General features: G+C 37.1%; 1 protein-coding gene across 1 annotated transcript; it reads left to right on the forward strand.

Moving 5' to 3' along the window:
• The first annotated feature begins 6,106 nt into the window (after nucleotides 1–6,106).
• Nucleotides 6,107–9,751, forward strand: LOC110932674 (FBD-associated F-box protein At2g26860). Its single transcript, XM_022175991.1, has 5 exons — nucleotides 6,107–6,973; nucleotides 7,421–7,567; nucleotides 7,686–7,913; nucleotides 9,152–9,266; nucleotides 9,693–9,751. The coding sequence occupies exons 1-5, from the start codon at nucleotides 6,107–6,109 to the stop codon at nucleotides 9,749–9,751; spliced, it is 1,416 nt and encodes a 471-aa protein (XP_022031683.1).
• Nucleotides 9,752–12,690: the final 2,939 nt, after the last annotated feature.

A 12,690-nucleotide genomic window follows, 5' to 3' on the forward strand; every position in this document is an offset into this window, starting at 1 on the left:
CTCGAGTCTTCGTTACCTGAAACCTGAACGAAAACCGAACTGGCTAAATCTTCATAAACGGTCAAAATTTGCAAGTTTTGAAAGTTAAAACTAAAATTGACAAATTTATTAAACTTTCAAACTGTCGGACGGTGGTTGATTGTGACATGGTCATCAGTGTGTCATTTGTTTATGTTAACTATATTCCAAGCAGTGTTCTCATTACGCATTTAGATTTCTTGCATGTGCAGATTCTAAAGGCTAGGAGAACATGGTCGATGACAAAGCTTCGGAATGAAGACACGACGTGAAGGCACTCAAATGATGAAGATGATCGAGTTGCCGTTGGCCATCATCAACACCACAAGGATCTCACTTCATAAAGATTAAGTCATTCACGAGCATAACTCAAGGGGGAGCTTATGCCAAGGGGGAGTTTGTCAACACACTTCCTACATGATACGGGTAGTTTGTCAATACACTCTCTACTTTCAATATGTGAAGACTTTGATGATCCTCCGACTTTGAAGACTTGAAAGGACATCAGAGTTTTGAGAACTCGAAGACCAAAGACCATCGAAGTTCGAGACGAGTCTACAACTATAGAAGATAAAGACAAAGCTACAGCCAAGGGGGAGTTTGTTGGTGCACTTGTGTCTGTACTTTGTCTGTATTCGGTCACGATGTAAACGATGTCCGTGTCAGTCCTGTAAGTTGACCAAGTCAACCGTCCTCCTGGTTTGACTTGGTAAACAGTTAGAAAGATGGTAGTCTGTCTCGAAGGATAAGAGATCGAAGGATAATGTGGATCCTTCGATCTCCTCGAAAGATATGCTTCGACTGATAGACCTTGAAGGATCATCCTTCGAGGTCCTTGCTGATCATTCGAGAGCATTGCATTCGAAAGATGATCCTTCGGACCATCTATCGAATCCTTCGAGCAAGACCTGCTGTGTATGGGTATAAATACCCATGCAGTGTGTTGTGTTCATTAGGAGAGAAAGACACTCAGAAAGACAGACAGAAAGATAGAGCTGAGAGCATTCTGTCCGAAACATACACACACATAGAGAGAGTTTGCAAGTTAGATTTGTAAACATTGTGCTTGTAACCGGAACCTTCATACGTATTAATACAGTGGTGTTAATCGGTGAACTCTTGTGTGTTTGTTTCTCTACTTGCTTCATCTCGGTTTGCTTACTAGCTTGGATTCCGCACTCGCTAGTAGGTTTGTATAACAAGGTTTAGGTTCGTCGTCATCCTCCGGAAAGGGACCTACACCTACAGGCCTTGACATACTTTATCCCAAAAAGTAAAACCATATCAACTTTTTTAACAAGAGAAGTCAAAACCAAATATTACAGTAACTTCAGATGGAACGTGTTAATTTTTACCTTCTGGACTTGCACTAACTACTTTGTTAAAAGATATGTATTTGTTAAACTTGTGATAAGACCGTATGGTTTATTTTCTACAATTCAAGATTGTATTGGTACATCCATCGCATGGCCCTATCCATTCATCTCGGTATGTATTTGTTAAACTTGTGATACAAGTAATTTTAATATCATGGAACTTAATGCTTATACATGGATGGTTTATTTGTAGGTAGTCCATGAGGATTGAGGACGCATGATAACTCAAGATTTTATGCTTCTTATTTCTTTAATTACTTTTAATTTCTTTGTTAAATGTTAAGACTTTATGTTAGATAGTTGTTATAACTTATTTATGGTTAGTGTTTTTGTTATACAATAACTATTAGGATGTTATATGTTGATGGTCTATTTATAAAATTGGTTTTATAATCTTATTTGGGATATTAGGACCATTTTCTTGATATTAAAGTAGCTATAACGTTACATCATAAGGGTCCTATAAATTAATTTTTAAGGACGCGTGTATATGTATCAAAAGATTAAAAGTAGGTAATTACATATTATAACATTGTAAAAGTGTCCTAATATGTTCTTTTTAGGACGCTATTTAAGTTGTCTACATACATATTATGCGACCATTAAATTGGTTTCATAATCTTATTTGATATATTATGACCCTTTTCTTGGTACTAAATTAGTTATAATGTTATATCATAAGGGTCCTATCAATTAATTTCTAAGGACGCTTGTAAGTGTATCAAAAGATTAAAAGTATGTAAGCACATGTTAAAACATCGTAAAAGTGTCCTAATATGTTTTTATTAGGACACTACTTTGGTTGTTCAAAGACATATTACGCTACCATAAAATTGGTTTCATAATCTTATTTGAGATGTTAGGACGCTTTTTTAGTTCCGGGACTTATTATGACCCCTTTACATGAAACGCTTTTACCGTTGGTCCTATTAAAGAAAGGTCCTATAAAATAACATTTTAGGACGCTTTTGCGCGTACTAAAAACCCAGTTTTCTTGTAGTGAACGGGTCGAATAATTATGCGCATGAACCGGATAACAGTGGCATATGTCATAAAAATAAAGAGTCCGGGTTAAGGACCTTGGATTAATTCCGTAGATAATCGTTCTACAAACATTTAGAAACAAGTTTGAAGCGAAATGGATGAGCATTTGAGGAATTACACAACTTTTACCGAAAAAGGGCAAAAATGGAAAGATCTGCAGCACTGTGTTGTAACCTACGACTGCCAACCGTAGGCTACGACAGGCCTTTGCTGTTTTCTTGTGTGAGTTTGGCCGTAAGCTACGGCAGCCCAGCCGTAGCTTGCGGAGGGCCTATTTGTTGATTTATAGTTTTGTTGTTTTGGGCCTTTGGGTTTAATTTGTTACGTTATAAACCCCTTATAACTAACGTATTTGATAAATTTTGAATTATAGGTGGTTGTTATGATGTTAAGGATGAAGATCAAGCACCGTGAAGAACCGGACACAATCAAAAATCAAGTTTCCGCGTTTTTGTTCTTTCGGTTATCAAATCATACTACGTTAATATGTTTTGAGACTTTGTGAAACTCAAAATTTTGTATGGATGTGTATTTGCATTATTTATGTATGAATGCAATTTTTTATAAAACTTTAGATAAATAAGATCGGGTCTTAGAAGTTGGTAATCAGAGCACAAGGTTAAAGATTAACTGTGTTCAGTTTAAGGCTTGATCAACACATCCGGTAAGAATTAATTATAAAAGGAGTTGCAATTGAAAATACTAGAAAAGAAAATGATTTAAAGTGTATTGGAGGGGTGTATTAATACACTCGAACCTGGGAAATACACTAAGCATAAACGGTTAAGGCAAGTTATATACTTGATCAAACCGAAAGAGAAAGATACATCACGTGTAATATCAAGTGATGAGGATAAATCTCAATATAATAATAATAATAATATGGAAAAGATTAAACAAGTTGTTTACCAAATTGTTATAGACATTTAAGCTAAAGAGAAGTCAAGAGGGACAGGTGATGATACGGTATCCCTCATGACGGAGGAGCTACGAGAAAAGATTTCCGAAGAAGTCAAAAAAGCCCTAGAGACTAGTATACCCCAATTTATGGATAGGCTACAAACTACAATCCTATCGCTTGTTGAGGAAAGAATGAACGAGTTAAAAGAAAGCCTTTTACAAGAAAAAGACAAGACTAAAGAGAAGAAAGTGTGTCCATATGATAAATTCATGGCATGTAAACCTCTAATCTATAATGGGGAAGTAGATCCTATCGTTTGCCAACGTGGATAAATGACATGGAAGGAGTCTTTGAGTGGACTCATTGTGATATAACCGATTTCATAGCTTACGAGACCGGTCAATTAAGGGGTCAAGCAAAGGATTGGTGAGACAATCTTAAGAAACTTGAGTATAAGGTCTACCATGCTCAAAACTTAGGTTGAAAGTATTTAGGATCATTTGTACAAAGAGACAGGGAGTTAGATAGTGATGTAGCTCATCGCATTCAGGCTGGCTAGTGTAGGTGGAGAGCAGCCACTGGGCTATTGTGCGACGAGGTTCCCAACTAAAATAAAGGGGAAATTCTATCGAGTTGCAGTCGACCTACAATGCTATATGAGACGGACTGTTGGGCCATTAAGAAACCACAAGCACGCAAGATGGAAGTAGTAGAGATGAGGATGTTGAGGTGGATGTGTGGCAAAACAAGAAAAAAGACCTGTGTGGCAAAGCAAGAAAGAAAGACTTGTGTGGCAAAGCAAAACCTGTGTGGTGCAAGCAAGAAGAAAGATTGAAGTAAAGCAAGGAAGATAGGAAAGAAAAAGTCTAAGAACGCAAATCAGAATGGAAGTATGTCAGGAAAAGACGACAAAAAAAGCATGTCAACGTCAATCCGCGAGCAAGGAAATATATCCCTTCAATGCCTAAAGTTGACTGAATCTAATTGCACTCAATGGGCAATCCTAATGGAAACGATCTTGAAGGCATATAGTCTTTGGGACACGGTTGTTTCAAAAGAAGGGGTATATGAGAAAAAGGCGCATACAATGAAAGCAATGATCTTTCAAACGTTACTGGGAGGTATTCTAATGCAAGTTGCGCAATACGAGAGTGCAAAGGAAGTTGGGATGCAATCAAAGTTCAATATCTTGGAGCTGATATGGTTCAGAAAGCGCGTCTGCAAACTTTAAGAAGCAAATTAGAAGCCTTAATGATTGGAGAAAACGAAACAATAAGTAGTTTCGAAAGCAAGTTGGGTGGTATAAAATCCAAGTTTATAAGCCTTGGTACCACCATTAAAGATAAGAAGATTGTAAGGAAATTACTTATATCTGTTCTGAAGAAGTTTCTACCAACTATGGCATCCATCGAGGAGTATTCAGAAATAGATAAAATGACGTTTGAAGAAGCAGTGGGTAGGATTACAGCATTTGAAGAACATCTGAAGATCCAAAACGAACCGGAGAACAATAATCTCTTAGTGGCAAGTTCTGACAATCATTCTGGAAATTGGCATCATGGAAAAGGGCGTGGCGATCAAAATCATGGTAGAGGACAGGAAGAGGACGTGGACGAAATATCGATCGAGGAAATAGAGACAAGAGCGAGTTCAAGTGTTATGAATGTGGTGAATTCGGTCATTTCGCATACGAGTGTATCAAGTGAAAAGGCAAAGAAAAGGAGAAGGACGAAGAGGTCTCACGTTGGAAGAAGAACCAATGCTATTGCAAGTCAAGCAAGTTCAAGACCTACAACTCAAGGATGTTCGTGATTAGGGGGGTGAATGAAGTTCTAAAACCTCACGTCCTAAAGTATGAGGGTTGTTTACTAATTAGTTATTAAATAGTTTATATTAGAATTAGGTTAGTTATGAAGCACAAGGGCCAAAGGTGGAAAGATGGAAGATTGTAACCAACTCAATTAAAGGATACGACTCCTCCTGGAGTCGCACCAGTTGATCGACGGCACCAAGGGGAGAAGCAGGAATACAATCTCATCCACAAGTTCAAGCGACATACCTATTCGCGAAGAGACACGTCTATTCATTCGTACCTGTTCGTTTAGTATAAATAGGGTTTGTATGTTTCAATTGTAATCATCAGAATCACTTATATTTTCACATTCAATATAGTTATTCATTCGATTGTTCATAGTTTATCATTGTGTTCGTGTTCGTAAGGGTTCTGACTAAAATTACATGCCCACTACAAATGTTCTTATAAGTTTTAACCAATTTTTTCAATCGGTTCTTCAAACTGCTTCAAGTTCTAAAGTAGTTTCAAATAACAAGACTACTAACTTGTGCAAAACCTATATGTTGGGTCGGGCCCAAAACCACCCAGTTTTTTTCGCACATGTAGTCTTTAACAATTCAGACTCAGGTCTCTGGCTGTCTCTTAGCTGGTAATATTTTCATGAATATCTAAAGAAAACATGATTCATGTATCAAATCAAACTATTTACACATGTAGTCTTTAACATTTAAGTCTCTTAGCTGGTGATATTTTCATTAATATCTAAAGAAAACATGATTCATGTATCAAATCATATTACATCATATTACAATAAACAAAAAACCTCCAGTTATCAAAGACCCCCAATTCTGCAAAGCATTTCAATATCAATTCAATCGGAACCTTACTTGTTAATCATTTCTTCATCAAACTATGAATTTACGTTCAAAAAAACTTGTAATCGAGAGACCTGAATCACCTAACCTTGATAAAATGGATTTCATAAGCAGGCTGCATGACTCACTGCTGCTTCAAATCCTCTCACTTCTCCCCGAATCTGACGCAACTCGAACGTGCATTTTGTCCAACAGATGGAAGAACCTCTGGTCCTTGCTTCCGATTCTTCATTTCGTCATGCCATTCTGTTGGACGTTCGAAGAAGCCAACAGGTTTCATGACCGCGTTGATCAAACCCTAGCTCTTCGTGGTTGTATGCCGATCAAAAGGTTTTATCTTTACTGTTCTAAGCACTGTGATTATGATCGTGTTCGTTATTGCATTCGTAATGTTGTGAAGTGTAAAGTTCAAGACCTTGAGATTAGGTTTCCTGATGATAGCTTTAGGTTTAAGTTTTGCTGGGATTTGTTTAAGACTTGTGGGTCTCTAGTTCAATTAACTTTGCGAGGTGAGTTTGTGTTAAGTGTGCCTGATGATGTTGATGTGCTGTTTCCGTGTTTGAAGATGATTAATCTTGTATCTATCAAGTATTCTTGCGACGAGTGTTTTAAGAATCTGATTTCTGGGTGTCCGGTTTTGGAAGAACTGTATGTGGAGAGACAGATCATAGGTGAGGTTGATAACATGGAGAGTTGTATGGTTATTTCACCGTCCTTGAAGAAGCTAGGGTTGTCATTTGCACTGAGTGGTGAAGGGGATTTTAGGGTTGTGATCGATGCGCCTAGACTGGAATACCTTAATGTTGTGGATGTAATGTCGACAAGCTACTCGTTGTTGACGGAACCTTTGTCGCTTACTGAGGCTCACTTGAAGCTACGGAATGGTGTAGTTCAACCTGTTGCTCCGCTCGTGACATGCATCTCGAATGTCAAAGTATTGACGTTAATTGATTTGGCTTTGCTGGTATGCCTATTCATTTATCTTCAAAGTTTGATCCTTTTAACGTTTTAAATTGCAACACCTAATTGCATTAAAAATAAGTTAACTTACATCGCGCATTTAAGTTATGTCAAAATATGCTATTGTTAAGATTCAACGATACATGAAACGGTCAAAGAAAACCTTCAAGGGGGTGGCGCAGTGGTAAGCGCTTGAGTCCCTCTAGTAGAGGTCTCAGATTTAGATCTAACTTCCACTAGATTTCTGCCTTCAACCCCTTGAAGGCCGCTTGTCCAATGCAAGTTGCGTTTTACTTGGTACCATGAGTTTTTTCTGTACCGGGGTCTCACAGTACCAAAAAAATAGTCAAAAGAACCTTTTGATGTAAGCAATCACGAATAGTGAAATAAAGTTTGGAAAAGGTATGAACTTTGGATTCAGATGATGATTGTTAGGATTTGGTTTACGCAGGCTTTCAACCGTATCCATGATTTTAACATGCCTGTGTTCCCTAACCTGATTGATTTTTATATTGGGCTCGATGTTTTTCGGGGCTGGAGTATGTTGCCGACCTTCTTTAACAAAATGCCTAATCTTGAGCATATTACCTTTTTGGATGTAAGCATCTGTACTACTATTTACTATGATCTTTAATGTTGTCATCTCAATTGTTGTCAATTTTGAGGTTAAATGTAAATATGTAATTTTTTTTTTTTTTTTGTGTGTTCATCTTTAGGGGTTTCTACGTTTCCCTCATGCACAACATACCTTTACCATGAGGTGGAACCCGCCGGTGGAGGTACCTCCTTGTTTGCGCTTCAAGATGAAGAAAATTATAATTGTGAATCGGGAAACTATAACTCCAAAAGAGCTTAAGTTAATAAGGTATCTGTTGAAACATGCGAATCATTTGGAGATTTTGACAATGAATGCTCATAAAATCGATCCAAAGAGACGTGAACAGGTATTGAAGTTCTACCGTGCCTCCAAATCATGTCAGATTGAATTCGTTTGAACTGATGGTAATTGTCAGAAAATTCACATCTGAAACCAATTTCAGGGACCTTTTTGAGTCTTTGCGGACTCAAGTGTAATTTTCTTTTCCAACTTTCTTTCTTGATTTGTACCGAATGGTGAATCTTGCATAGCCGATTCTCTTATATATAGCCTATAAAGTAGGTGGGTCACTAATGTGTAAACAGACTTGTAACATAGCCATGTTGGGTTGGTTTAACGAACCCCTTTTCTTGGATCACCATTTGACAATAATGGGTGCATAGAAGGCTTGCTTAACAGAGTTGCATGTACATGTGATTTGGTATGTCCGAAGATGTTATGATACGATTAGCACATTTATGCAATAGTTTTAACATTATTACCAAAGTAAGAAGTGCATAACAGTTTTCTTGGTCGTATCTCTACCGCCTCAACCCCTCCACAGTGTGTTCTGCATAGAGATCCCTTAAAATAAGTAAAGATAAAAGATAAGCATGGTCAAGTTGAAGAAAACCTTGAATAACCCTCTAGCTGTTCACAATATTTCATATAGTATTTTCTAGTTCGTTTTACTCTCTCGTTCTTCATTGCTGCAATCCACTGAGGGTGCTTGTTAATCTTCTTCTTCGCATCTAAGTATTAGGTTAAATTCTGGTTTCATGGTTGATTGTATGCATTTTCAGTTTGTAGAGATATCTGGTTGTATTTGTGTTATTAGATGTTCATTTGAGAATGAGTTGTACATTACAGTCTTTTTAAGAGAATTATCAAATTTTATATGTCATGTTCTTCTGAAGAACAAGTTGATTATGCTCCTCCCATAAGTCATAACTAGGGCCAGCACAACCAGTTAGATATGACCCCATTACCTACGGTGCTAGACACGAACACGAACACAACATGATAAGACACGGTTTCGTATGGTTCTAGACACGAACATGACACAATAACTAATCATGTCATTTTTCCAAACACGAATACAAACGTGTTTAGCAAAAGGTTACATGATACAACCTGTTTAGTGACACAATAAATATCATATATTTAGTAAAACAAAAGTTGCCAAAACATACTTTAATAAAAGTCTTAATTAATACATAATCTTAACATATTTAGGTTTTGCTGGAATTTGTTTCAGACTGGTAGTACTCTAGTTGGCGATGTGAATTCGTGTTAAATGTGCCTGATGTTAATCTGCTGTTTCAGTGTTTGAAGATGATTAATCTTGTATCTGTTCTTTATTTGGGCGATGAATGTTTTAAGAATCTGATTTCCGGGTGTCCGGTTTTGGAAGAATTGTTTGTGGATAGACAACTTATAGGTCAGTTTGATAATTAATATGGAGAGGTGTATGGTTATTTCACCATCTTTGAAGAGGTTAGGGTTGTCCTTTGCTATGGGTGTTAGTGGGAATTTAACAATTGTGATCAATACGCTCTTAAACTAGTATTTTGGAGGTAATGTCTACAAACTTTTTTTGTTTCTTAATATAATGCGTGGTAAATGTTGTACTGAAGCTTATACATAGTAAACAGACTAGATCGACTTCTGATATAGCCATGACGGGTTGATTTAATGAAACTCCCTTTTTGGACCACCATTTGACAGAGATGGTCCGTTGGGTGATGCGTAGCGTTCACTATGTATGTGAATATGATGTAGACGTCTATCCTGAATGTTTGTTCAGTGTGGTGCATTGGTGGTTGTTTGTTACAGGTTTGGGTTTTTTTATACGAATTTTTTGCAGGATTAGGTGGTTTGACCACCAAAAGATCACCTCTAGGTGGTCTTGGAAGAAAAGAGTGAAACTAGGTATATAGTGATATGAGATAGCGATATTCATTGGTTATATATCAATATCGCTATTCCAAATCCATGTATTAATCAATATCGGCATTCCATATACATACATTCATGAATATCGCCAATTCATACATACATATATATCAATATCGCTATTCCGAATCCATGTATTAATCAATATCGCCATTCCATATACACACATTCATGAATATCGCCATTTCATACATACATATATATATCAATATCGCTATTCCAAATACATATATTAATCAATATCACCATTCCATATACACACATTAATCAGTAGAGGCATGCACTCGTATATATATACATAGAATATATATTGATATACATAATAAATTAGCTTTTTGTAAAGTGCCATACCCTTATTGGATTTTATCACCCTTAACTATTTTGGCAATTGGCTGCTGCCACCCCCAACTATCACTTTGACGCCCACCACCCCCAACTTAACACTTAGAAACGCCACCCAGAACCCCTAATCCTCATAATTTTTTTTTTATAAATGGCAGAGGAGGCACTTTTGGGGTGCCGTATCTCATCCGTACAAACCCGATAACTGTCACGAAGGCCATTATAGGTTGACCTCAGGTGAATCAACAGACGAGACCCCCCAGGCGGGTCGTCGGACGGTGTACCACCCTCAGAAACCCCCCCCCCCCCCCCGAACCCCTAATCCTCATATTTTGTTATTTTAAAAAAATGCCCGAGGAGGCACTTTTGGGGTGCCGTAACTCATCCGTACAAACCCGATAACTGTCACGAAGGCCATTATGGGTTGACCTCAGGTGAATGAACAGACGAGACCCCCCAGGCGGGTCGTCGGACGGTGTACCACCCTCAGAAGAGAGAACACAGTGAGACACGAGAGAACCAGAGAGAGTTTACAGAGTGTATTTGTAAACATCGTATTGTAACCGTTTCAAGCATTAATACATTGTGTATTAATCATTGAGTCTCATGTTTGTCGATTACGTGTTCGAACTTGGTTTAACTTACCCGTTTGGATTCCGCACTCTCGGGTTCCTCGGAAAACAGGGAATAGAGGTTTAACTCGATCCTCCGGGTGGACCTACACGACGAAAAGGGACGATCAGAACGTTTTATCATCATTGGCTCCCGATAGTCCAACGCACGATGTTGATTGTGCAAAAACAACACAGTATTGTTTAGGAGACCGGGCTGCATCTGATAGCTCATGTTTAAAGCGTTTGAAAACTTAGTTAAAGAGGTAGTATAGTGAAGATGAGTATGAGATATGGGAGCTGATCGATGGTTTATATCATCTTCTTCTATTTTGATAAGACTTGTCATTCTGCAAGTTTTACTGCATACAATTAGACTCTAAGAATGCATGCCTCTGACGAACTACTATTCACCCTAAAAAGAGGCTGCCATCCTCACCTACATATCAATTTAATTTACATTGTCGTTATTTGGACCATTCAATGTAGACATATGAAAGACTTTAAGAGTGCATGCCTCTACTATTCACCCTAAAAAGGAGGCTGCCATCCTCACCTACATATCAATTTAATTTACATTGTCGTTATTTGGACCATTCAGTGTATATATATATACGAGTGCATGCCTCTACTGATTAATGTGTGTATATGGAATGGTAATATTGATTAATATATGTATTTCGAATAGCGATATTGATATATATGTATGTATGAAATGGCGATATTCATCAATGTGTGTGTATGGAATGGCGATATTGATTAATATATGTATTTGGAATAGCGATATTGATATATAACCAATGAATATCGCTATCTCATATCACTATATACCTAGTTTCACTCTTTTCTTCCAAGACCACCTAGAGGTGATCTTTTGATGGTCAAACCACCTAATCCTGCAAAAAATTCTTTTTATACTTGGTGGTTGGTTGTTACATTTTTATTTTAAATGAAGAAATTTCAAGAATTCAAGTTTGGAAATTTTTATAAAACGAGTTTGCCGACGTGTGGGTTCCTTTTTCCATGATCATACATGTATCTTGTTTAAAGGAAACCCATACAAATAGAGCTAATAAAGACGATTTATGAATAAATGAAAATACTGAATGCAAGTACCAAATTTCTTGCTTAATAGATCTGCATGTAAATGTCATTGGATATGTCTAGGATTTTTGATATGGTATTATTGATCAGATTGGTTTTAGTAGCATGTTTTTGCAAAAGCTTTCAACATTATATGTATAACAATTAACAAAGGGGGAATAGTAAAACTCTGAATTGAAATCTTTCATGTGACAATTTTTTAATAACATTCCTTTTTACCATTTAATTTGATTTCTCTCTAATGACTTGCGTTTATCTTGAAAGTATGATCCATTTAAGATTTTAAAGTCCAGCGGCTAATTGCACTAAAAAGTACGTTGACTTAAATCACAAATTTAAGTTATGTGTCATTTTCGTTATGTAATAACATGCTATATATTGTTAAGTTTCAACGACACGTGAAACAGCCAAAGAAAACCTTGAAGGGGTGGCGAAGTGGTAAGCGCTTGAGTCCCTCTTGCATAGGTCACATGTTCGAATCTAGCTCCCATTGGTTTTTTTTTTCCTTCAACCTCCTTGAACACCACCCGTCCAACACAAGTTTCGTTTTCCCTAGTCCCATTGGTTAACATAAGTAAGTTTCTTCCATAAACAGGGTCTCACAGTTACTAAAAAGACGGTCAAAAGAACTTTTGATTTAAGCTATAAGCCTATAACGATTATTAAAATAAAGTTGGAAAAATTATAAAATTCAGATGATGATGATGATGACACTTATTGTTTGGTTTATATGCACGCTTTCAGCGTTGTCCATGGTTTAGACATGCCTATGTTCCCTAACCTGGTTAAATTTGTGATTGAGCTCCAAGTTTTTGGGGGATGGAGTATGATGCCGACCATCTTTAACAAAAT

Source organism: Helianthus annuus, chromosome 1 (assembly GCF_002127325.2).
Source record: "Helianthus annuus cultivar XRQ/B chromosome 1, HanXRQr2.0-SUNRISE, whole genome shotgun sequence".
Taxonomy (NCBI): domain Eukaryota; kingdom Viridiplantae; phylum Streptophyta; class Magnoliopsida; order Asterales; family Asteraceae; genus Helianthus; species Helianthus annuus.